Source organism: Gadus macrocephalus, chromosome 20, assembly GCF_031168955.1.
Source record: "Gadus macrocephalus chromosome 20, ASM3116895v1".
Taxonomy (NCBI): domain Eukaryota; kingdom Metazoa; phylum Chordata; class Actinopteri; order Gadiformes; family Gadidae; genus Gadus; species Gadus macrocephalus.
In genome coordinates, this window is record NC_082401.1 from 11,420,720 (window position 1) to 11,447,436 (window position 26,717).

Sequence of the window (26,717 nt, forward strand, 5' to 3'; positions counted from 1 at the left end):
TTGTTTTGGCATCGTTTCGCACAACAGTAGCAAAATCCTACTCTTGAATGTAGCATCACTGAGAGAGTCTGTAACCAGAGGAAGTTATCATATTATACTCATTCCGACGCCCAGTGATTGACAGTTAGCTCTGTTTTTAATATCATTGCAGGGCTTCGGAAGAGTGAGATGTGACCTCACTCAAAGTCTACAGATCCGGGGCTGCAAGGCCCAGTTCATCGAGTTCCCCAGCAGTCAGACCTCCATCCTGAAGAGCAACCCGCTGAGCACTAAAGGGTCCGCACCCTCCCAGAACGAGGTCACCCAGATCATGCCGCAGAAGATCTCTGTGAGCCTGCGGCCAGGTATGTCAAGCACTCCAATTCACCCCAGACTAGAACCCCACAGAACCCCTGGCCTGTCCAAAGCACCATGGCTATCCACCTCATTATCTCCTTCAACAACACTCGCGTCGTCGTAAACTGCAAAGAGCGGTCCCAGAACCTTTTTCCATTTCGAAATATTGTGGCCGCCGATTTGTGCCTAGTTTACGCCTCTGCATCATCACTCTCATTCCCCCCCATCCCCCCACCCTGGGGTCCAGGTGACCAGACGTCGTTCCAGGTGCAGGTGAGGCAGGTGGAGGACTACCCGGTGGACCTCTACTACCTGATGGACCTCTCTCTCTCCATGAAGGACGACCTGGTGACCATCCACAACCTGGGCACCAAGCTCACCGAGGAGATGAGCCGACTCACCAGCAACTTCAGGCTGGGCTTCGGCACCTTCGTGGACAAGAACATTTCCCCCTTTTCCTACACAGAGCCCAAGTATCAGAACAACCCCTGCAACGGGTAAGGCGAGGGGAGAGATGCGGGATTCATGGTCCTAATGTAATGCTATCCAGAGGCAAATTTATGTTGAGCAGAATGTGTGTCATGCACGATGCCTTTGTGTGCTGAGCAGAACAATATCATTGTGCTTTCAACACGTGATCTGAGACTTTGACCTCATGAAACCAACTACTGTTCTGTGGTTCAGGTATCAAAGGCGTCATCACAGCACTCGGGATATTTGTACAGGAAATGGTAGTTCTGACTAAATGAAACTAACATGGACGCCTCCATCAGTCTGGTCATCGTACTCACATGACCTGATCATGATAATTTGATCATGATCATTTTATCAGGGCCGTATGATCATGACCACTTGTCCAAATATCCAATTTGAATATTAGTCTCTTCTGGCCCAAAATGATCCTGACATGTCATCGTTCCACCTATTGAGAGCTCAAAAAGGCCGGGCACAGCTCTTCAACATTACATCCACAGGGTTTATTTTTGAACCATTCATGAAAGATGTATCGGGAGAGAATCCCATGCATGGTTCATTATTCATCACCTCTGATAGTTGAGAGAGCCAGTGCTCCAAAATGGCCACTGCCTCTCTACATCCATGTGTGTGCATGTCTGTCGACTGAAAAGAGACCTAGAATAGATGGGGAGAGAAAGCAAGGGTATGTTTGCCCTGGAGGTTAGATTACTCTGGACTAGCTAACAGGCTGCCATCGCGCCTCACTTCCCAACTAGGCTAGTGTGTGTGTGTGTGTGTGTGTGTGTGTGTGTGTGTGTGTGTGTGTGTGTGTGTGTGTGTGTGTGTGTGTGTGTGTGTGTGTGTGTGTGTGTGTGTGTGTGTGTGTGTGTGTGTGTGTGTCAGACACTGCCATGTTGCAGGATGACATTAAGGGGACACATATATAAACTATTTTGATGCTTACTCAGGCGATGTATGGTCAGAAACAGCCAATCATGTTGGGAGAGGATATGATTGGTAATTGCGGTTGTGTTTGTGTGTAAATTAAAATAAGCTTTGTACATATTGACAGAGAAGAAATGTGTAAAATGATATGTAGCGAATCATAACTACTGTATAATATTGGAGGCCTCAGGGCACATAAGCCCTGGTCACAAGGCGCTAAACAACAAATGCATAAATGTAATGCAAAAGAAGATGACTTCAAAACGCCACTGGGGAAGGCTCATGGTTGCCCTTAATGTAGCAGACTGGTTCCCCACAACCCTCTCCCTCTCCATCTCCACAGATACAAGCTGTTCCCCAACTGCGTGCCATCCTTTGGCTTCCGCCACGTCCTGTCGCTCACGGACAAGGTGGACCGCTTCAACCAGGAGGTGCAGAAGCAGATGGTGTCGCGCAACCGGGACGCTCCGGAGGGCGGCTTCGACGCCATAGTGCAGGCCGCCGTCTGCAAGGTGAGCGGGAAAAGCCTCTCCTTCTGAGGTGGGATGTTTTCGGGGGGGGGGGGGGAGGATTCTGCTTCACCATTTCTCGAACATGTAGGATGTAGATGGAAACCGTTGATGGGGATCAATGAATGAGGCTTGACATGACTATGGGGAGAGACTGCTGAGTAAGCATGAATACAGCTGCAGGGGATGGGGTGGGGAAGTGGTTGGGGAGGTCTCTGTATAGCTACTGGAGGCATCTTCCCCCTTTTTTAACTTGTTAATTAAAGGCTGTGTGTGTGTGTGTGTGTGTGTGTGTGTGTGTGTGTGTGTGTGTGTGTGTGTGTGTGTGTGTGTGTGTGTGTGTGTGTGTGTGTGTGTGTGTGTGTGTGTGTGTGTGTGTGTGTGTGTGTGTGGGGGGGGGGGGGGGGGGGGGGGGGGGGTCATGAGGAAGTGCACTGTGGAGCAGCTGGTCATGCACGAGAAAGACTTGACCAGCAAGGTCGCAATCTTGTAACGGGGGCTCCCCCGGTCAATTGTCTCCCACAGGAAGTGAAGGATTGCCTCCTCCTCCTCCCCTCCAGTAGCTTCTGCCTTGTAATTAAGTCTACTGGAACTCCTCCGTTGCCACGTTCTGCGGGGGGGGGGGGGTGGCGGGTGATGATATTTATATTTTATCCAGTGTAAGGAATCATTACATCACCGGTATTTGCAGGCAATTGGGTCACTTTTCCCAGCATGAAGAAGCAATATAGAAAATGTGTGTTTCGATAAATATACGATTGCAAAAGTATTTTTATTATCACGTGATTATTTAGCTTCACTTCCCTGTGGGAACCACAGCGCCAGCAGAAACCAGCACGTTTTAAGGGGTGTCTCCTAATCCCTCAAGAGGGGCTGATGGTGACCGAACCCACCAGGGCCGTGATAGGAACACAAAGCTCCTGGTGTGGTCTATCTGTAGACCGCGAAGGCTGAATGATACGGCCACTCCTCTGGTGGCCACTTCCAGAGGGCCCTTTTATTAGCCAGAGAAGAACACCTGGCCACTGTGCACTGTAGCCGGGGTTTAGGGAACTACTGGAAGTGTAAACAGTGGTGTTCATACCTCTGGTGTTGCAACAACGGTTCTGTTTGATGAGCCCTATGGCATTAGTCAGCGGCCCTGTCAAATCCTCACTTGTTCTATTGTCTGCTCCTTTTGTGTGGTGTTGACCCAGGCCCGGCCTGCACTGGGTGGCTCTGGATTATTTTTTAACAAGGATAAGGCAGGTGATGTCATGTCCGTTCTATTGAATGCACCATCTTTGATTGTATTTCACAAAATTGCTGTTTATCTTAAATGGCTTCATAGTGCAAGGTTTCAGGCTCTTGCAATCATGTTCCAATATGTCTATGATCTGCATTATACAATAGTATAATAAATCGTTGAGTGCGATATTGTAAAAATCCACCATACAGAACCTCTCCCTGTTCATATGAAGCTCCAGGGTATCCACGCGTCACGATAATGGATCTCAAGTGTTGCATAGGGGCGGCGTTTCTGATCCCTCTGCCCTGGTCCCCCCAAACCCCCACCAGGAGGAGATCGGCTGGAGGAAGGAGGCCTTCCACCTTCTGGTGTTCGCCACGGACGACGTGCCCCACCTGGCCCTGGACGGGAAGCTGGGGGGGCTGGTCAATCCCAATGACGGAGAGTGTCACCTGGACAAGAACAACGAGAACAGTGCTTCCACCCAGATGGTAACCGTGGCGACGATACAGCTCCACACTTAATCGGATCATCTGAGACTGGAAGAAGAGATTAGCCACCTTCTAGAAAGTGCAGTGTTGTATCCTGCTTCTTTTTGTAGTTGTTTGACAGCAGTGGCACATGTATTGTGTTACGACGCGTATCGCTAGACAAAGAGGCCTTGTTTTAACTGAGTTTAAGTGCTCTCAACTTATTTTCATGCATATTGGATATAAAAACACTACCCTAGAAAGAAATAGTGGATATAGATTAATATTATTGAGAATCATGTGATTGGTCAATGGCTCTTAGTAAAACCTAATTGGCTTTATGTGCATCTACGGTGATGCCACTAACACACAGAGCAAATAGTCCCTTCAAACAAATCAACTGAACGGCAATAAACTGTAAATGTGGATCTCTGTATTAAAGCACTTAAATCCTGCTAACCATTTGCAGGGGCTTAAACAGACACAGATTTCTAAAGTCAGTTATTCCAGAATAACTTGGGCCAATGGCTAATTTTATTTGATTAAGGACGTGCGGAAATTCTGTTAGTACGAAGTCAGGAATTTCGAATTGAATCCCTCCGTCTGTATGTAGTGGATTGACTGAGATTTTTTCTCTTTGCCTGGATTTCCCCACCCAAATAAATTAGAATGGATTCAATTGGATAGTTGTCATTGGTCAGATCCTAGATTTCCCCCGCACATTGACTCAAATTCAGGGCCACAAAGAACACCACAAACGGCAGCAGTTAACTGCAGAAGCCTGGCTCACAGACGGGTAATGGAATGAGTGAAATATAATAAGACGCTGGTTCTCTTACTCTGCCCTTTGGCCTCTCTTTTTTTAACTCGTTCTCTTGGCAGGGAGTCCTATGTAAACATAACACTGATATCAGTATGGTGATGACTTCCTTTCACCCACTTCCTGTCTGGCCAAAGTTTTTTTTCTGTTATGATAGAGAAATGTTTCTATTTCCACAGGATTATCCCTCTCTCGGTCTGCTAGGAGAAAAACTGGCCGAAAATAATATCTATCTCATCTTTGCGGTGACGAGGAGGTATTACGTAATTTACAAGGTAGTTTTGTCTTTCTATCTGTTGCTCAGTTAATGCGTATTAATGATTTGATCATGAAGTAATTCCCCTTGTGATTTTTGTTTGTGTTTCGGTTTTTTTTTTGCCTTGTTGAAGAATTATACTGCCCTCATTCCGGGAACGACAGTTGAAATCCTCGACATGGACTCAAAGAACATCATTCAACTGATCGTCAATGCCTACAACGTAAGTAAAGAACATGGATGCTTCTTATATCAATGTGAAGATTGTAGGAAAGATGGATTGATGTGTGGTTTTAGAGGAGCTTTGTATTGTGGCTTCAAATAAGGTTCAATTCTGTGTATCCAAGGAGATATAGAACACATTAAAGAGTCATGAAATTAGATATGTAAATTGAACGCCATCAAAAGGCATAAAAAAGTTTTAAATAAAGTTGCATTGGTCTTAATTATGTTTTTGGACGGTTTGGAGATGAAAAATAATAAACCTCCAACCAATAACTGTCAAACATCGATATTTAATGTGAAATAGCTATTAATTTGCGTCCCACGGCGTGCATGAGTTAAACAAATAAGGACAAATATCCATACAAATAATTTTGTTTACTTAAAAACAATTCAAGGTTGAGGATAGCAGCCATTGGGTAATAACATTTTATTAATTTGTGCTTTAAGTTGAACTGAATAAACATATTAAAAAGTCTTTGAACTGGTTGAAATCTGCAGATTCCCTGTTCATTTAGCCACACTCAAAACAAGGGATGTTCATAATTGTGGAGGTAATCTTCTGTCCTCATTCCACTAACACAAATACCCCTAAAAAGCCCCTAAAAAAACCCCTTCCCTTCCTTAATTAACAGATTCAATGACGGAGGAGTAATACAAATTAATTGACCATATCTAAATCATCATTGTTGTTGAGTCAGTGTTGTCCATAGGCGCAGCAGTTCTCCTTGCCCCTTTCAGCCGCAAAGAAGTACTCTCGCGTCTGATGGCAACAGGAAAGGGGCAGCGTGTCCTCGCTAAATAAAGCAGGTGTCAAACAAAGACCTCACACTGAAAGTTTCAGTGGGAGGGTCTGTGCTCAGGAGAACATGTTAACCGTCTGATGTTATTCCCATCCAAGCTGCTAAACTGTATTCCCCAACCTGAGATTGGTAACGCACACCACTCGAAATGAGAAAGGGTTTTATTCAAAACCGACTTAAGTGTCTTAAGTGTGTGAGTGTGACAACGTTTGTTTGTGTGCGTTGATGGTTTCGGGACTTCCACAGCAGTCTGTGCCTAAGTGTTTCATTTGACACATGTTGTACAAGCTGTCGTGTCTCTTCCCCTGTGTATATATGACCTGGATCCATGCCCACTCTGAGGTTTACAGTTGGTGTAAATTAGCTGTGGCAACCCGCCCAAGCAATTCTAAGGCTTGCCTCACTTGAGGCCTTTTGCCCATCCAGCCAGCCTGCTAGCAGACTCAAACATCTACCACTTTTATTATTAATAGCTGTGTGGTAGCACATTAACACAGCTTAGGTTTCAAGGATCTGCAAAATGTTTGCATGCTAACTTGATGCACAAGGGCTCGGAACACTTCTAGTTGTCTTGAATGTTTATGGCATTAAAATTGTGTTTTGTTTGTTTTTTCATCTTTTTCCTGTCCATTAAGATTATTAACAAATAAGTGGACCATGCTCATCCCTTCCAGAACATCCGGTCCAAAGTGGAGCTGACCGTGTCGGACCAACCAGAGGACATCAGTCTGTCCTTCACCGCCACCTGCCAGGACGGACAGCCGCTACCGGGCCTCCGGAAGTGCTCTGACCTGAAGATAGGGGACACCGTGAGTACCGCCTTCCAGCCCCACATCATTTAGGCATTATTCAGAAGAGAATGGTTTCAGTTTTACACAGTTCACGTATAATGTATGTATTTAATCCGCTAACATTACAACGAAGATACTTGATGCATTATACCAGAGGTGTTACACGATGTTATAATATTGAGTCAAATTGAGGGCGTTCCGCAGTAACTGGCTGTTCTTACCATACTCTGCCTGGTAATTACACAGAACTTTGAAGAACATCTAAAAAATGCTTCCGTTTGTTATTGTTATTTTGAGCAAGCTTTACACAGCTCCATGTCGCTAAACAGCGAGAGACTTAAGAGATTAGCTCTTGGCAGAGATCACAATGACTCTCTCAGCCTTCCTCTGTTTCCTGTTGAACATGGGAGGGGTGCCCTCCTCTGAACCAGGGTGCCCAGGAGGGCTGTGAGGAATGTCCACATGCTGTGAACAGATTCCCTGCTAGCATTAGCCCTGTCGAGTCACTGAGCGTGAGGTTGTGACCGGGCAGCTGGTGACGAACGCCTGGAGACCTTTTAAACCCTCTCTAGGTGGAGTTTCTGTTTGATCAAGTAAAACAGTTGTAGGAGTGGAGGAAAGGTTGTGTTGCTTTAAATCGTTAAATGGACATCACCAGCACGTGTGGGCCAATGATTGAGTCTGATACTGTTCTACCACCGTTGTTGCATATAGTATGGGTTAATTTTGTGAAACCAGTCCACTGTAGGACACAGTCCAGTGTAGGTTACATCAATTGGGAAACCGACTTAACTCAATGTAAGAATACACTTGATAGCTGCTTATGGCTCTTCTTACATTCTATTAAAAAATATATATTTTTTACAGAAACAACAGCCCCTCGCTATGGGAAGTGAAAAGATTAGAGTGTTTCCAGTGGAGTTGGCTTGTAGTTGAAGTAGCAATATCGAAATCAAAACAAATGTTGTAGGGCTGAAGGCCATCCACTATCAGCATGAATTGCAGATTATAGGTTTACATTTTGCTATAGTAATGACATCATTGACTCTTGCAATGTGATTGCTTGTATAATTATATATTTTTGTGTATTATGGAACAAAGTTTAATCTCATTTGACCACTGATTTAGCCTGTTCCTTACAGAGCACCTATTATGCTTTTTTTTTACTTTTATGACCAATAAACGTTGTTCTAATGATTTATAGTCATGTTTAACCATACTAAGGTGTCAAATAATGACGTACATGCATTTAGACGTATTCCCTGCTGACCGTCTGGGATGGCTGTGCAGAGCGCTAAACACTTGCTCACTTGTTTAAATTTCAAAATTAAGACCAGAAAAGTCGGAGGAGATCTTTAAGTTCAGAATTCCTTCTATCTTCATAAAGTATTCTTAGAAAAAAGAAATACAATCACTCCTGGAATGTATTTATTTTATAAAGTGATTTCACTCCATAGATGTCACTGTACAGTCTGTAGGTCTGTTTAGTTTCCTCCATGCTTGTGGATTGCCTACACTAATGAACTCATGAATCATATTGTAAAGGATGCAGAACTGAGAGTTGTGTATAGTTTGGTTAAGCTGGGTAGGAGGGAGGGGGCCATGCTTGGAAATGAAATACTAATAACTTAAGTTGTTTACCTCACAGACTGATCTCCTTTGGCTTTCAGAGCTATGAGCTAGAATAGAAGTTGGGATCCTATTCATATCTACTGAATGGCAGAAGACTAGGGTTTCTTCTCCCTCTCTGTCTCTGTCTCTCTCTCTTACGTGCTCTCGCCCTAACATGGGCCCATGTCCAACATGTCAACCCTAGTGGAATGCATTGTCCCCCTCCTGTCTCATTGAACAAAAAGCCAGGTCAGGTGACACTGGATCCTTACACAGCTTAATCGCTTTGAGTTTTGTTCAGTTCAAATCACAAACACTGACCCCTGCCGCGCTCCCACCGCCAGCTCCTGCACATTATGCAGGGCGACCAATCGTATTGGCTCGTGGGCTCAGAGATCAATTGAAATGGCGAGCGAGTGGCTACTTTGTAAAGGCAAGCTCCAACCTTCTGAATTTCCCCCCTCTTCCTCTTCTCTATCTCAGCTTCAATCTTTTCCACATTTGTCAGAGGGAGACTCAGTTGAGTCCTGGGACCCCTCCACTTGGGATGTGGGATGGGGGACCCGACCTAGGTGTCAGCCAGGGTATTTCTATGGTGCTCGGCCTCCATGGCCCTGCCCACTGCCGGTGCATCTCAATGAACCTCCATAAAGGCCGGGCAGAAGGGGGGGGGGGGCTTGTGAGACCACGAGCCCTGAAAGAAACGGGAGAAATGGAAAGGGGAGAAATTCTCGCCCCGGATTTGGTGAGGTTGAGCCGGCCTCCTTGTGAGAGCGACACTCTCGGGAACAGAGCCCTGAATGGGCCTCATGTATATGAATGGGCCCGGGTGGAGCCACCGCCTCGCTCATCTCCTTACAAGATGTCCTGTCCAAACAAACAGAAACATTTTAATTACATGATGGGCCGTTTTGTTTTTTTTCCACACCCGAGGCGTGAAGCATCCTATTTTTGTTGTTGTTGTTGTTTTTTTTTACGACCAAGAAGTCATAATCATTGAATCAACATATATTTTTGTCCTCCACGGCAATGGGGCTTGGATGATGAAGCCCCCCGCCCCCCCCCCCACACACACTGTAGTCATGGGAATCTCATAAGAGGAAACAAGAAACGCATTCTGCTTTGCTGGTTTGTTATTGCTTGGGTGCGATATAACTGTAGGCTGGCCTTTTGCCAACCTACATGAACTACTTTAACCCCACCTCCCCCCCCCCCCCACCCCACCCTTTTGAGGACATGTTTTTTACTCTACACCTCAAACAAGAGATCTTGTTTCTTTATTTTGATCCAGGGAGGTTCAATCAAGGTGGAATCGTCAGTTGAATCCGTCAGTTCTTTGGCCCTGGGATGATCCTGGAGTATGAAATCTAGTCAAATTGGGTTGCTTTGACCCAACCTCACCCTTGGTGTCTCCTCACCAACCCCCTTGGTTTGGTCAACTTCGTAGTGGTCCTAACGAAGCCTCATGATTGGGCGAGGCGCTCTCCTTGTGACTCACGTGTTCTGTAAATCTCATCTGGTTGCTTGTTATGTTGTTAAGTTGCCCCTTACTGTCTGAGCTCGAGGACTGTTCCTCCTGCCATGATTTCCGGTCTCCCTCATCACGCTTGTTTTAATTGTCTGTCAGAATGACGCCTGTGATTGTCCAACGTGTCGTTGCACAATCACATGTAAGAACAGCCACGTATGTGAGAACAGCCACGTGCACATCACAACGCCACCATGCTTTGACATTCTGAAATGGTACCCGTGTACGGATTCGGATCAAGCAGTTGCCCGGTCGCTGGGCCTCATCTATGGGAAGGCTTCTGCCAAATCTTGCCACGTGCCATCCCCTCCCATTAGGATCATTATCGTTCGTTTAAAGATTTAGCGATTATTTAACAATTCTTACAATCATTAAAAACAATGATGATCATTAATGAACAACTGAAACACGAAAGCCAAAGTAAATTCCATCATTTATTTATGCAGTCAAATGATAGTCTTCCAGTCAGTAATTAGAATTACACCTCAAACAAGCATCAGCTATTTATCATTAATAGGCAAAAGAAAGATAAACAAACACATTCAGCTCTGAATCACACAAAATGCATTACAATGCCGTTTATACGTCGATAACGCTGCTGTGTCGCTAATGTGTCCACTACAGTTTAAGGCAACCAAACAGTTTATTGCTCCCTGGGTTTGCGCAAAGCCAACCCTGTGTGTCAACGGGAAAACCAGCTTTAGTTTCATTACTTTATTTTTCAGCCTGACTTGTTGCTACCATTCACTCCACATGCTCATTTGAGGTTACTGGTGAGCCATGCCAGTAGAACTTTATCTAATTAACGTGCATTCTCCAAAGGTTTGCCACTAGCTTGACTTCCTCTCTGACCGAGCAATTAACTGTCTGTCATGCATTCTGGAAACGGCAAAATTCATGATTGCTGCATCACTGCTCAATCACCACCCCACCCTCCCTTACTTGCATCTAGAGTTTAGTCTCCTAGCTCTTTACTCTCGGAGGAAAGGCAGTCTTGATTCCGGGGTGTTTTACCGCCTTTTCTAAAGTTGTTGGAGCTTTAATAATAGCCAATACAGTTTCTAGTTTAGTCTGGTTTAGATAGTGCTTTGAAGATTAGAAACAGAGTGGGGGTCCATTTGCTCACAGCAGGACACGGAGACGGCCGCACTTCAAACCGCTCCTACGCTATTGTCAATAGGTGTAATAAACAGAGGTTTTTGTTTATATTAGGTGACTTAAAGTCCCCCCCCCCCCCTCTCCTTTTCCCTTAACTTTGCTCGTTCACACACGCTGTAGCCAACATCAACAGATCCCACAGTGGCTGCGAAGGCCTAATATATGTGTTGGTTTGGAGTCGCAAACGTTGCCTTTCTCAAGACCTTAAACCTCTGGCGGGATTTTCAAAGCATAGAATGTCTTTTTCTCTGTTGCTACCCAGTGTGTGCCGTCCACTGCCCGGGAGCTCTAGTTAAACCTCCTTAAAGCTGTATTCACACACAGCCTTCAGTACAGGAAAAAAATGTGTTCCATAACTGTTATTGTCTTCATCCCATCGTCTTAACGCCCACGCTCAAGCCATGAATACTTTCCATGTCTTTCAACCAGATATTCCCTATTTTGAGGGGAAAAGAACAGTAGAGTTTGAGAATTGCAATCCCCCCCCACCGAGCTGGCAGACACAGTGTTGCTGTTGGGTGATTTCGGATGAACACGTAGTGGAGTGGAGCCTCAAAGGCTCACGTCGTTACGAGTCCAAACCGGCATGTCTACACGAGCTCCTTCCGCCGAACAACATGTTTTATCTTGACGAACTTGCACGGTTTATGCTAGCAAGCCACATCAAACCCTTTACTGAAATCTCTTCTCCCCCCCCCCTCCCCCTGGGGCTATTCTAGGACAGGACACACAGCAGGGGGGTCACGTAGAGTTCCCAACCCTCGCTCTCTTACGCACACTCCGCATTAACCCTAGGCTCAGAGTTAAATCAAGAGAGAGCGCTGAAGGTGAAAGATTGAATCCATGACACCTTCCTAACGTCTGGCCCTTGGCACCTCTCTGCAGGTGTCCTTTGACGTGAACGTGGAGGCGAGGAGCTGCCCCAAAGGAGCAGCGAGCCAGAGCTTCACCATCAAACCGGTGGGTTTCAAAGACCGGCTGGAGGTGACGGTGGACTACAGCTGTGACTGCGGCTGCACCCGGGCCGCGCAGACCGACAGCAGCGTCTGCAGCTCCGCCGGTGAGCGCACCCCCTCCCCCCCCGCCGTCGACCGCGCGCTCTCTCCGCGCGCACGCCGCATGTGTTCTACGGGCAGCATGTAGCTCAGGAGGTGGAGCGGGTTGCAAGGTTGCTAGTTCGATCCCCGGCTCCTCCTAGCCGGGTGTCGAGGTGTCCCTGAGAAAGCCAGCCACCTCACCCTAACTGCTCCCGACGAGCTGGCTGTTGCCTTGTGTGGCTGACGCCGCCGTCGGTGTGTGAATGTGTGCATGAATGGCTGAATGTCAGGCAATATTGTAATGCCATTTGGGTGGCCTCTGGTTCCAAAAAAAGGCAGTTTACCATTTACCATTATTGACCGAGTCCAACCCTTCTCCGGATCCAGGTACCTTCACCTGCGGGAAGTGCTACTGCGAACCGGGCTACCTGGGCTCCCACTGTGAGTGTCAGGAGGGCGAGTCTGGCAACAACCCCCTGGGCGCCTGCAGGGAGGCGGAGGGCAAGCGGATGTGCAGCGGGCGAGGGGAGTGCAGCTGCAACCAGTGCCTGTGCTACGAGTCGGAGTTCGGCAAGGTCTACGGCAGCTTCTGCGAGTGCGACGACTTCTCGTGCGCCCGCCACAAGGGGGTCCTCTGCGCAGGTAGGAGAGCTTTGTGCTTTGCCCCCCCCCCCCCCCCCTCCCAGGGTGCAGTCTTCTCTGGGAGCTGAGCTCTGTCTGGTTATTGAATGATGGAGTCTGCTGGAGCATGAGAGGAAGAAAGAGAGAGCTGGAAGGCTATGGTCTTTCAACTCGTGAGCTGTTTTGTTGAGTCGTTTCTTCTAAGTGGTGGGGCGGTGAAGTATAAGGTTGTCTTGGCTTTGATCGCTAAAGATGATTTTATGGGGATTATGGTATTTATGGTATGTGAAGGTAAAAAAAGTTCTAGATATGCATGAAATCTGAGGAACAGTGTAGGTTATAATCATTATTGAAAATCGAATGTTCAAACATGTTCTGGGCATGTCTGCTTGCACTCGCTGAAATGATTTGAGTCTTCTGTTCTATTCTGAGTACGGGTTGTTGATGGATGCTTGTATTCTTGTCTTGAAAAAAAGTTTTTTTAATATGCATGTGCAGTTTATTTGAAACAGAGCTTCACAGAGATCCACACTTGTCAAAACACTTCCATGCTTTCATTTCTTCAACCCAAAGCATTCAAATACTCTCTTAATAAAAGATGCATGTGAAGAAGTGGCCTCTAGAAACCCACTTTTCCTTCTAAGCCGTCCGTGTTTCAGTTGGCCTCCCTACAGTCCGGTCCAAGTCTTTGTTTTCCACAGGCTGGTTGGCTTGGTGTATCTGCTCAGCCATACTTAACCAACCAGGCCGGTTCTCCGGCCAGAACATCGGGTCCATTCCTCACTGTGTGCTGAGGCCAGTTCTGCAGAGTATCTGTGTGTTTTTGGTGAGGGAGGGAAGGCAGGGGGGAGGGGGGGACATGGCTCATCCCCAAGCCAATAGATGTGCCTCAGAAACCACAGAGAACGCTTTGTAATAGCCGGGGGCCAGCTCCTCTCACACAATGCCTGGCTCCGTTTGTCCATGCAGAGCCGATTGGTGCTTTCGGTGCCGAAACATAAAGCGATGCTGGACCTCTCTGAACGTTCCCGTAATAGAAGGGCTGCTTGTTTCTAAGCTGGTGGTGATCCATAGACGGTCATTAAATGTTAACACTCCAGTTCCTTCTGGAAGCCTCTCTCTGTTTTTTCTGGTTACTTTCCTTTCTCAGCATGGCGTGCCCAGTAATGAGCCCCTAATGACACCAAGCGGTAGTCCTCCCTTCACTTCTCCTAATCAGTTAATTATTACCACAGTGCGGCCTGTATAGTACACAGTGTCGGTCTGATCGTGTTCCTCACAGGAAGGGAAGGCCAGCCTTTCGTCACTCATCCTGGTAAACATGTAAAGTGTTAAATAGCGTTGAGCAGAGCCGTGATTGGTCACGCTCCGTCGAGAGCAGCCCACTTGTACTGAGGTTGCCGTCTGGGAAGTCGGGCTCCTGTCCATGTCCGACTGGTAAAGTGCTTTAAGGCACAGCTGGTTATGCAAAGAGGGAACCAGCAGGATGCATTTTCTCACAACTCTGCAAATTTGAGCATTTTCCCTGTCTTCCTAAATTGTAATCTTCTCATAAACCTCTTCTGGCCATTATCTTCGGAGACCTTTACTCTGAAGAGGGCCTGTTTAACATCAACACTCAATTTGTGAGGTCTGTGAGATAAGTAAACTGAAGCATGCTAACACTGATGGAAGAATGACCAAGGTGGCAGTAGCCCCTAAACAGAATTAAAGAAAAGACGTTGATGTCGAGTCCTGCATCAGTGGGTCTTAAGCCTCAGCATTAGCATGAGCCAAGGCAAATGGATGCCAGCTTACAGAGAGACAGCTGGCCTGCAGTGTGCCAGAGCCCCTCTCCTACACCAATACACAGTGGTCCGAGTTGACCTGGTCTCTGCTTAATTGCAGATGAAAACTGAATTAAAGATGATTGGCGCTTTAAAACCACAGTTTATATTCCTTAGTGAATTTTTTTGCCATTTCTCTGTTGATATTTCAAAGGAATGCTTATTCAAAGAGAGTCTCTGGCGTGCACAACGGATGCCGCGGACTTGTTCGAGAGGCTTAGAGTTCTGCTTGGTTGTTACTTCCGGGGCCCTTGTTTATTGTGTTGCAGCGCTGTCGTCGTCTTTAACCTTTAAGGGCCACGGTATTTGATGTGTTTAGCAGCAACTCATCTTGCAGGTTTTCCAATATCGCGTGGAATAGAGTTGAAGGGGAGGACACAGCAGGAGGCCAGACACGTTGGACACAGTGGAGTATGCGGACGCACGCCATACCCAGCTGTGGTTCCTATCTGTCCCGGCGTGCAGTGTGTGGGTGTGGGTGGGTGGGTGGGTGGGCATGCATGCAGGATGTGCATATGTGGTGTGTGGTGACGACATGAGGTTTCTTTTTTAAATGATCTAGACCGTTTTGTTGTACACTAGTTACAACAGGGCTTGTCTTGATCACAACGACTCGAGTGCTAAAAGAAACATATTGATAAGCTGGAAATGTATAGTTTTTTCTTTGTTTCTTTCTTGCTGTAATCCTGCAGGAAAAGTGAATTTCACAGCCGGAAAGCTTTTCATAAATTAATTACAGCATCAGTGAAATTAAATTAGTTCTTATCTTTCTTCATCGTTGATTCAGCCCCCCAACACAAAACGATAAGATGGGTCTCAAAATGAGCCCAACTTCTTACTTGCTTGTTTCTTGACATTTTGTGATGCAAGACTCTCCCAATTCTTCATCCTCTCTCCCAGCAGCACCCTTGATGTTGCGGTCTATACACAAGCGATGGAAAGTTCCACAAATGAAACTGCCTCACCCAATCCATGGAAATGTACTGAATCACTGCTGCTTCACAACACTCTTAGTAGTCTCTTTGTGTTTATGTCTGTATCCCCGTGACCGGAAAGCGAACTGAATGTCTAATGGAAAAACAAATGTTAAACACACAACAAAAAAAAAAATGAATATGAGGACATACAGCTATGCAGTATCTGGCACAGTCGCACGTGGCTGTGGTGGTCTGCGTCAACGCTTCGTTTGAAGCAGACATGTTTAGTCCTAAGAGAGCATTTCCCAGTGGAGCCATGCATGCAGAGCTCCAGTTCCCCTTTGCCACACCATGGCAATTATCTCCCCAGCCCACTGCAGCTGGATCTACACGGTGATCTCAGACAGCTGCTCAGTGGTCGTACAGAAATGCAGAAATAGAACGGCTGTATTTCCCGGGCTTGCACACTTTGAAGCACACTTACCCCACTCTCTGTCTGCCTGTCTGCCTGCCTGCCTGTCTGTCTGTCTGTCTGTCTGTATGTCATTTCAAGTGGCGTGTGTATTGATTTGTGTTTGTGCCATGCCAGGCTACATTAAAAGAATGATGACTTCCTTGACGTTGGAGTGTGTGTGTTGGGAGGGGAAGACAGACCTTTGACTTACAACAGTGATAATTCATACAAGTCTGTCTTTCATTGAGAGTGAAGATGGAGCCTTCCAGCCATAGACGGGTGCGATGGATTATGGTTTCAGCTGATCCCAGTAGCGCTGGCTACAACATGTCCAAACACAGCTCATTCCCTTTTCAAACCGTAGGCGTAGGCTGACTTCCATCCTGCCATTTCCCTCTGACACCTCAAACCACGGCGCTAATGGCTGGAATCTGCCACGAAATGCCACACGATTGTAGAGATTTGAGGGCCAACACTCTTGATAAATTAAGGTTAAGCCTTTAAGTCGGGCGGCTGTAAGTCAGTTGGATCCAACTTTTGGAACTGGGAGCTTTTGCTTTACTACCTCTACGTTGCAGTGTGTTTGATTGGTTGGCTGTGGTTTGTATTGGTCTTTATTGTGGTTTTAGAAGAACGTGAAGCAATTAGTGTGTATGTTCAGGGCTGATTCCTGGCAGGCTGGTCCCGTTGTCGACCTCGGAGGCCTTTTCATTCCACACTAATTACAAAGGAGAAGACGCTACAGCGCAGTCTATGAAACATGTTAAAGGTGATTTATTGAAATTGTGACCATTTTGTTGGTTATTTATTATTTAAACATCTTGATATTTCTTTGAACATCTTAAACTATACATATTGATATACAACTATACATACCTACATACATATACAACTATACATACCTGTGCAACAGGCTTTGAAACCTTTAAGATACATGACCGTACATGATAATCAGCTGTGAGGCAGAATGTCAAACAGAACCTCATTCCTCATTCTCTTGATATAATCAGAAAGGTATATGATCTCTTTCATTTCATAATGTCAGCCATGTGGACGTTACCCCACCTATTGGGCTGCATTCATACAGTATACATACAGAACATTCACAAAGTCTTATATCCAGTATTTTCCTGAAGAGCTATGATCTTATTTGAGTTATCTTAGCGGTGGCCTTAACCTTTCATTTGGATGAAGGTGGTGAGCTGTCTGCTCTGGACTAGTGCAAGTAGACCCTATACCACCATATAAAGACAACGACCAACTAACCATATAAAGACAACCCCATCGGACTCAAACCGCAACTCCATAGGCCTCTGCGCCATGAATAGCACTCTGATATAGCACTATAGATGTAGCAACTTTCAGTTCCCTCTTCCGCCCCCCTCCCCCCCTGCCCCATCCCCGGCCCCCCTGGAGGTAAACAGCCCTCTGTGGAGGCTAGACATGACTGAACTTGACCGTCCCCCCCCCCCCCCCCCCTGTTCCTTCAGATCAGGTAGTCTCGCCCCACCTCAAACCCTATCAACACCCTAAGCCCAGTTTTAAGGTAGTAATACTTCCAGTAAAGTAGAAAAAACTTCAAGGTGTTTCCTGGTAGTCAAACTAAGATCAAGCATTACTCACTTACCTCTTTTATCCCTTTTATACTCTCTCTCCTCTATCCTCTCTCTATCGTATGCACTCAGCCCTTTCTCATCTGGCCGTGCTTAATAAGTGCCAGTGTGCAGTCGACGACAGCATCATGCTAAGCTACACAAAAGTGCAAGAGGTCAGGAGTATTTAGCAGAATGCAACGCAGAAAGGGGATTCTGGCGGCCAGCTCTGGCAGCCCATTGTGTTTAAAGAAGGGATCGCACCAGGTCACATTTTAGCCGCGAGGCGCTTAGCTGCTACACGCTGCTAACGTGATTGGGCTTACAGGGGCTGTGCCTCTTCCTCAATGTCACACCAGTGATGTAAGGTCATTGACCCCAGGCCAGTGGTCTAATCTATGGCTCTGTATAAAGCCTGACTCTCGGTGTGCTGCCCCGTGCATACAGGAAAAATAGATACAAATGTGTATAAACTGTGCATAAATCGTTCACAGTATCAGTGCTTGACACAGAGCTGTGTGTTGCTGAAATGTTTTTTTAATCGCTCTCATTGTATTGTCTGTTCACTCACGGCACGCTTATGGTCGGCTCAAGCTTCTGGGTGGTTCCCCCCGCTCCCATCCATTCCATTCCCAAAACAGAACCATGGACCAAAGTCCCTTGTTGAATCCATTTGTGAATCTTTTTCTCCTTTTATTTCCCCAGCTGTTCAAAAGCAGCTCGCTCGCTTGCTTGCTTGTTGTTGCCTGCATGGTGTGTGGACTCTAGGCTTCTGAAGCAGGAGGAGATGGTAACACAACAAACAAGAGCAGAGCTCCTGGGCCGGGTTGTGTGCTGAGGAGTGGGAACCAGATGGAGATGTAGTTCTCCTGCTGTTTATTTACCGGCCGAGATGGATAGTAACGCTTTAATGTTTGAAGTGTTCATGGCTGTGAAGGGCTTACCTTTTAGTGAGACTGCGTTCAGCATACAGTTGTTCCATGTGCCCCAACACTGAGTGCGTTTCTGTTTGTTTGGGTGAGTTTGCGTCTGTGTTTTGGGAAGACAATGCTCCTTTGTTGTTTGATACAGTGATACAACTGTGCTTGGAAAATCTCATTTCATCTTCACTTTTAAATTATGCCTTGTTTTTCTGCATTTCTTACACTTTTTTTTTTAACGTGCAATTGCTGTTCAGAGTGTGCGTATGTCTGTTTATAAGCAGCTGTTTGAAACACTGAGGTGTTGAGAATGGAAAAACGCTTGGATAATTACCCAAGCTGTTAGTGTAAATAACGACCTGTTTCTCAATCCACATGCATGGTTTCATGAGGGCTTTCCTTTCAGTAGGCAATTTCCAAAACCAAAAGAAAGAGTTTGAAGAATATGGAATAGAGGCTCATATCAACTGAGTGGGCCCTTGAAATTATCTCTGAGATTCTTGTGATGAATGCGATGCTTTAGCTGAACAAATAAACAGCAGTGAGAGATGGCCTTCTGTGCCATCAGAATTGGTTAGCCTTTTTATTTTGGCCCTTATCATGAACCATCAACAAAAATACCCCTAGCTCTACCAACAACACCACTTCCACCATTTCACATCACAAGTCTACCCCCTTCCTCCAGCACAGACAAAAGACCTGACGATATGCGGTCTCAGCAAAACAAACCAAATATCTGACATACCCTTTAAACAAATATCAGCTGTGTGTGGACCGAGGTACTCCCCAGGAATAGTTTGTGACACTACATGGGTCTTTTTGTGTGTGTGTGTGGTTGTCATTTTCATGGAGTTATGACGGGGAGAGCACGGCTGGTGAAACACATGTCTATTAGGAAGCAGACTGACGACACCAGAGTAAACATTGGTTTCACGGCTTCTAATGGTCGTTGTCTGTCGACGATGTTGGCTTTGTTGCTATGTTTAAAGCCCCCCAGAAATACGGCATCACAGCTCTTGATAACGATAATTTGTGAATTAGTCCACGCACCACATGGTTTGCAGTGAGGTCTTCAGACTAGGTATTTTAAAAGGTGAAGGTATAAGCAGTACAAAGACACGACACCTTCACCTTAACCTTGCCCTCCGTCCTGGTATCTGGGGCTGGGTCACTGTTGACTGTGTGTTTTGGCTCTGATGACAGGCGTGTACACTGGGGAGCTTGTCTCGGCCTGCATATCTTCAACCACCCGCATATTTGGGAGGTTTTGCTGAGCGGGAGAACCACAGGGATGGAGGTTGTCGTGTTTGCATTATGTGTCTGGTCAATGCTGACGCCATTAAAATGCAGAGCGTATCGATTGACATGTCTCCCAGGGATGCTTGGTGAACAGCGTTCTATCAGACTTCAACTCGATTTGTGTTATTTGTATTTGTGTCCGTGTCTGCCTGTGTGTGGCCGTGTTACAGAAAATACAATCCTCTATTGTTATTTCGCACAGCAGTGCAGACAAAAAAGCCACCGGAAAACGATCCTTCAACCCACCGAGGCTTTCTCATGCAAGCCATTCACAGCCTCAGACTCCCTCTCTGCCCAACCCTTGTTCTATTTTCTATCCATTTTTTCGCGAGGAGACACACGCATGTCGTGGTGGTGTGGCTGTGGGTGTGGACCGCGTCACGGCCTACGATGTTGACTGCCGTCCTTGTTCCAGCCGGTTCTGCCTCGATGTCAGTTGGCGGTTCAGTTCCCGGCCCTGGCTGGTGGGGTTTCCTGGGGGGGGTTTGGGGAGACCCTGGGCTCTGATGACGGGTAGGCAAGGGTTTGTCTCAGCAGATGCTGGCTGCTTTGCATCACCTCCTTTTAACGTTCAAGACGTTCATGTTTATCTGGTACAAAAAGGGCCTTTAGAATCTATTGGCATACGCTTTGTCTGTCATGAATTGATTTTATTTTTTATTTTTTATTTCACCATTATAATCTCCCTCCGGGCAGCTGATGGCATTGCAACAAAGGAAGAAGGGGTTGGGCCCTTGGGATGCGAAGAGAGAGCGGCCCCCGACAAGCCTGTTGTCTTATCTATAGGACAGAGTGTCTCTGTGCTGCACGCCTTTTTGCATTGACATGGTTCTCAGTGATGACTAGCCACTACTGCTGGTGTAAACACCCACGATTAACATAAGCAAAGCTGAAGTCCAAAACATCAGTTAGTCTAAACAAAAGAAAGGACGAGTCTCGTCGACTGTAGCCCAAAGTCCAAGAGGAACCAAAGAAACTCATGACATTGACGTTTTTAGTATCGTTTATTGGTTTTCTCGTGGTAATTTCTTTTTTCTTGTGTCAGCTATTTTTCTCCTGTCAGTCATGGGATCCAGTAGAATGCCTTGTCTGCAGTTTGATCTGCTGCTAAAATGGGCATGGACTTCTAACTCCCTGTGTGTACAGGAACCCCCTGCTCTATCTCTGACAGTACCCAGAGCACAGTCTCTGCTGCAGTTGTCTTAGTGGTTTTTCTCCTCGCTGTCATCAAAGTATCACTCCTCCTTCCATCGCCGTTGGCACGAAGGGCTTATTTCTTTAGGTTAACCAATGATTGCGGGATTCTTTACTCCATCCTCCCGCGTCTGTGTGCATTGTCTGCGTGTGCGATTAAAAGATTGCCCTTGAAACAACTCTTTCGAGCAGGGCAAGCTTTCCCTTACACTAAACACTACACTAAAATAGAGAAGCCCTCTTTTCTTAGCTCCGTCTTCAATAACGGTTAGAAAGATGTCCCCTCGGAGCCAGCCGTCTGTAGCCGTGACCCAACACAAGGGCCTGTAATCAGATCGAACAAAGCGCTGTGGAAATACCACGTGTGGTTGTTGCGATACAGCTCTTTTGTTAAAGCTGTCATTGGAATGAAGTATTTTACAATCCTTCATAGTAGAAGGGAGGGGCTTTGCGCCATAATAACATATCATACAATGCATGCAATCCCCTAAAACTGAAATAGATGCACAAAAGACACAGTTGGTAGTCCTGTTGTTAACCTTCAAATTTGAAAATAGCAGCGCTCCCACAAAGCCAAAGAACGGCTTGGTTTGCAAGACCTCATGATTGGGTAGACAGAGTATTAATGCGGATTACAGTTAAATGCTCCATCCAATAGAAAAGAGAAGGATCTTTAAGGAACGTATTTTTATCGCCAAGTCAGAGAGGCCACAGCTCATTTTCCCCCTAAAATATTTTTTTTTTTGTAATTTCAGTACAAAGTCAGAGAGGATGTCACTTTATTACCATGAATAACCTCTATGGAGTGTTTTCTAACGCAACTCAACTTTTTAGTACGTCGTTGTGTGGAGCATTATAATTAGCACCGCACCGCTTGATGCTTCTAAATTGTTCACACTGGACCTTTAAGTGTCACAGAAACATGCATGCACAGTTTGCACACAGAAACATCCGCTTCAGAAAGGGGCTCTGAGCTCCACGACCACTAGGGGAGGAGGTCTTGCTTTGATTTTCTCTGTCCCTGTCTCCGTCCCTCTCTTTCTCTCTGTCTCTATCTCTGTCTCAGCCTTCCCTCCCCAACTCTCTGTCCACACTGGGAGGCACTGGGGAGTCAATGTTCCTCCTCGTACTGTGAAGTGCGGTCTGCTTTTAAATAAGCCTTCGTGCAGCAACCACCAGTGCATCCAGCCCACTATTTATAATGAGGGTCAGTGGGTTCATCATGTCCAGTCCATGGGCTTTGGCTTCTGCAAGGGGTCGTTTGGTTCCCAACAGCTACAAGAATGCTGACAATGTGGTGATAACACACACGATAAAAAGTAGATCTTGTTTTTTGATTGATTTTTGTTTGTTTCTTTGTGCCGGGTGGTATTTCTAACTAAAACAGCCTTCGATCCTCAAAACCCTTCATACAGTTTTAAATCAAGTTTGGAGTTGTTTTATACCACTTGACTTTAATACTTTTAACACAGAAGCAGCAAAGCAGCTGTGCTCCAGATTGTTTATTACGCGAACACTGAATGTGCAATATAATTTATGGCTTAGATAACAAATCAAACTCATGAAATGTTACATGAGTCACCTCTGCTCCCAGGAACGGGGACAGAGTTGCGGACCTTTGACTAATGGAGCAGGCTGATGGGAAAGAGCTCTCACAATCCGTGTTTTTGTTGGCTTGTTATTGATCAGTCAGGCGCTGTGCTCTGGACGTGATTCATGCCATGGACGGAGCATCCTTCCAATAAACGGGTTTGTTGTTCTGCAGGTTCCAGACGTGGTAACGACCAGCGTAACGGCTATGTGATTGTGTTTTTTACGCATCAGGCCATGTGAGATTGTGATTATCTGCATTTTGTTTTAAAGCCGTAGCACATAAAATGCGATGCCCATGACGAGAGAGCAACAGTTGATCCATTTGATGGACAATTAAAGCAATGTGTCTGATAAAATGAATCGGGTTGATGATGTTTTTTCCAAATATAGTTACCTAGATCCATAAACATGATTGTTGACAGCCCTAACATAACGCAAATGTTCCAAAACCTCTCCAAACAGTTGCTACTGTTATTCACCTCATAGGTCGTTATAGAAGTGTTTGAATTGTCCGTTTTCCTTTCCACCTTGTGCCTCTGTGTGTTGAAGTGCTGCATTGGTGACCGGCGATGGTTAAATACCGGATCCCAGTTAACCATCAGGAAACTGTGGACATGACCCGCCTCCACACATGCAATTGGATGATTTCCATTTTGCAGGAAGCCGATTCGGCGCTTTGGGCCTGAACCATGTCACTTTGGTCTCCTCTCTATTGTGCGTTTGTCTTTAGTTTTTTGACCGCTGTATCCTGTCCTGCCCCACAGCATGGGTGTGAGACATCAATTGACCCGGCGACCTCCACGCACCGAGAAGTGGAGAAAGGGAAGGAGAGGGTTCAAGAGTTCACGACCGGATGCGTGTCACATTAAGGCAGAAATAACGCGCCAATGTTGAACTGAGATTTCCTCATTGTCTTGAAATACATCAACTTTGGGCAGAGATATGGCCACACGAGAAGGTGGAATAAATGGTCAGAAAGCAGTGTCATACTTGTTTTAGGAAATAGGAATTTTTAACACATTCCTAATTTCCTTTTCCACTACCACGGCTTAGTTAGTCATTACACTGCCCACTTAAAGTGACCATCAGGTGATGTCGGGGACACCACAATGATAGGCGGAAAAGCAAGAGGGAAATTGCGTAACTTAACAAAGTTAGGATGATTCATAAACCTGATTCTTGCACTCATCTGTTTTTAAGGGTGTAGCTCTTACTCCATAAAGCCTGCGTGCTTAGCTCAAACTCTGTCCTTTCTCTTTCTGGTCGCGGACGTTAAAGGAACAGATGATGATCAAGACAATAAAAATAATAATGGGCCAGGGTCATAGGATCACAAATGCTAAACAAAGTGTCGCGTTTGTTCTGCTAACATTAAGTGACCGGACAGACCGGTCTGTAGAATTTGTTGACATACAGTTCTAATTGATCTGGCCTCGTCCATATCCATCATAATATGTCACGTTTAAATGATTAACTCATTAACAATTCATCATGTAAAATAATGCTTGCATTACAGCTAACAAGTGGAAAGGTCAACTAAGAGATGTATTGATCACTGTATGATGGCATTCAACGAGAGCTAAACATAACAGGTGACAGAGGACTAATACCCTTTGGACTTGCAGCTTCAACATCAACAAGAAAAACGCATTATTGTGAAATTATGTCACTGTTTGTAACTTTTGTGCCCACCTGCACAATAATCTCACCATCAGCAGGAAGGAATATTGAAGGCACACCTTGAAGCATCTTGTTTGACAACTAAACATTTGACACTTGACACCACCTAAACCCTGTCTAGATTTTAAAAAGAGAAAAACCGCCTCTAGCTCTTCCTCATTGACTCCCTTGGAGCCCTGCCATCCTGGTAACGACATGCTCCCATGACCTTAGTGCTGGGACTCATCCAGACAGCCCAGTTGGTCATGCAACCGCCTAGCACTGGACCCATTTTGGGAGCGGTGCTTCAAGCCACGTAGTGAGGAAAAAACTATTCATCTTCAAATAAAAGCATTTCCATTTTATTGTGCTCTACTATTAAATCTTAATTGTCTACAGCCGCCAATAGATTTTAAGTTGGATACAGCATCTACTAAATGGCTCAATGTACCCTTTTAAGTAGGCACGATCTTTACATGTATATAAAAAAGGCCTTTATGTGTTAAAGCTCTGTCTGTATAATCTCCAGATAGTGTATTGTGTAATGGGTCTGGGTTATGGTAACCTCCCAGCTGTGTCTGCAAGTGGTTTTTCTCCTTCAGTGTCTGTGACTTTAAGCGGTACAGCGATCTGTTTCCCATTATCCCCAAGTACACTGGCTGCTGGTCAAGTCTAGAGCTGGCTTTAAAGTTATTTTTGCCGTCATTGCAGTTGCCATCAGTAAATATCTCTTCCATCTCTCCTAAATAATCCCATTTATATAATTTGTCATGTTGTGTATTGTATGTAGAGATGTGTGCTTTTAATGTGTAATGTAATAAGCCCCATGTAATTAATAGAAGCTAACATCCAGGTCTTGAGCTAACACCTGAAATATGTTGCAGTATTTGTCTTGATTGTCCATCCAAACCCAACTTTAATGATGGCCTGTGGAATTTATTTTAACAGAAACTAAACCGTGCGGCAGCCCAGAGCCACTTGGTGAATTGGTAGTTTTCATTCCTATAAAGTTTAAGTATCCCTTCCTTGTGTCTTTTAACCCTCAACCTGACCCAGTCACCTTTCGCCATAAGCAGGCCTATATTTATTGCTTAATTTGCTTGCCCAAAAGCCTACATAAACAAACATCTCACAAACGATTGGCCTTGACAAAATACGCCCTTGTCCCTTCAGTTGGCTTCCACGTTGGTCCCAGTTCTCAACGCTGGAGAGCGACCGAATGAGAGCCTTCTTTGTACGGGTCACGGACCAACGGGGGCGAAGCAGGCCTCCTTATTAACAACACGGCCACCAAGTTACCGTGGCATGGATTCATGTCGGTGGTTTTTCCGCTGTATGAACCGTGGTCACGCAGGACAGGGTGGGACGAATCAGTGTTTTGACTGGTAGGTCACCGTGCTGTCTGAAGAGCTCACGCCCTTTTAGCCGTCTCATTGGACTGGAGCCAGGAGGAGGGAAAATGTGGAAGGGGTTGGGAAAACACCATTACCTCCAGGGGCTGTGATTTGGCTGTAGAGGTGTGCTTTGAATGACCACGGCGGTTGCTATGGAGACACTCAACACGGTTGCATTGGCTGTACACTACCCCCAGTCTGAGTGAGGCACCCTTAGGAGGTTACGTCAGGAAAAGGAAACCATAAAGTGTGTGTGTGTGTGTGTGTGTGTGTGTGTGTGTGTGTGTGTGTGTGTGTGTGTGTGTGTGTGTGTGTGTGTGTGTGTGTGTGTGTGTGTGTTTTAACACTTTGTGTATTTTATCCTGATACTTACTACCATACCATACTACCATTTTGGATATGTCTTGCATCCTACATTTATCTAACAAATCACCATTCTTTAAACAATACTTCTACACACCTTTTGGATGAACTGGGTTCCGGGTCTTGGCTTAGCACTAAACATAAAATTGCCTGCTGTGCAACGTCTGAAGTGTAATTACTGCTAACGATCCCCGACCATGACCGGCCGCCTCCTGTCCCCCCCCGCCCCAGGCCACGGAGAGTGCCACTGCGGGGAATGCAAGTGCCATGCCGGCTACATCGGCGACAACTGCAACTGTTCCACGGAGACCACCTCGTGCCTTGCCGACGACGGCCAGCTGTGCAGCGGCAGGGGCCACTGCGTGTGTGGCCACTGCCACTGCTCCGAGCCCGGGGCCTTCGGAGACACCTGTGAGAAGTGCCCCACCTGCCCTGACGCCTGCGGCACCAAGAGGTAGGGGCCCTCTGGCTTAAGGGGATGTTACTCGCAGGTTGGGTTAAATGATCAGATATATGTGGTGTCGAATACACAGCGTTGGGAGGCGTTGTGGTTGCTAATGACGTCGTGGGGAAACGGGCGTACAACGTTTAGGAACCGCTGAATTAGAGATTGGTATATTGTTGTCTTTGTTGAGACCGTTGGGCTTCTGTTCACTTTGGTTCGAGCTCCTCCGAGAAGGATCTAAGGATCTATTTGAGGGGTTGAACAGGTTAA

General features: G+C 46.0%; 1 protein-coding gene across 1 annotated transcript in view; it reads left to right on the plus strand.

Annotated features, from left to right (window-relative positions):
- Positions 1-26,717, plus strand: part of itgb5 (integrin, beta 5) — a 34,518-nt gene that overhangs the window by 1,301 nt on the left and 6,500 nt on the right. The window contains exons 3-12 of the mRNA XM_060040752.1: positions 152-344; positions 584-833; positions 2,081-2,249; positions 3,804-3,965; positions 4,944-5,039; positions 5,154-5,243; positions 6,720-6,854; positions 12,019-12,193; positions 12,558-12,812; positions 26,234-26,456. Coding sequence (XP_059896735.1) covers positions 152-344; positions 584-833; positions 2,081-2,249; positions 3,804-3,965; positions 4,944-5,039; positions 5,154-5,243; positions 6,720-6,854; positions 12,019-12,193; positions 12,558-12,812; positions 26,234-26,456 — 1,748 coding nt within the window. The remainder of the gene's footprint in view (positions 1-151; positions 345-583; positions 834-2,080; positions 2,250-3,803; positions 3,966-4,943; positions 5,040-5,153; positions 5,244-6,719; positions 6,855-12,018; positions 12,194-12,557; positions 12,813-26,233; positions 26,457-26,717) is intronic.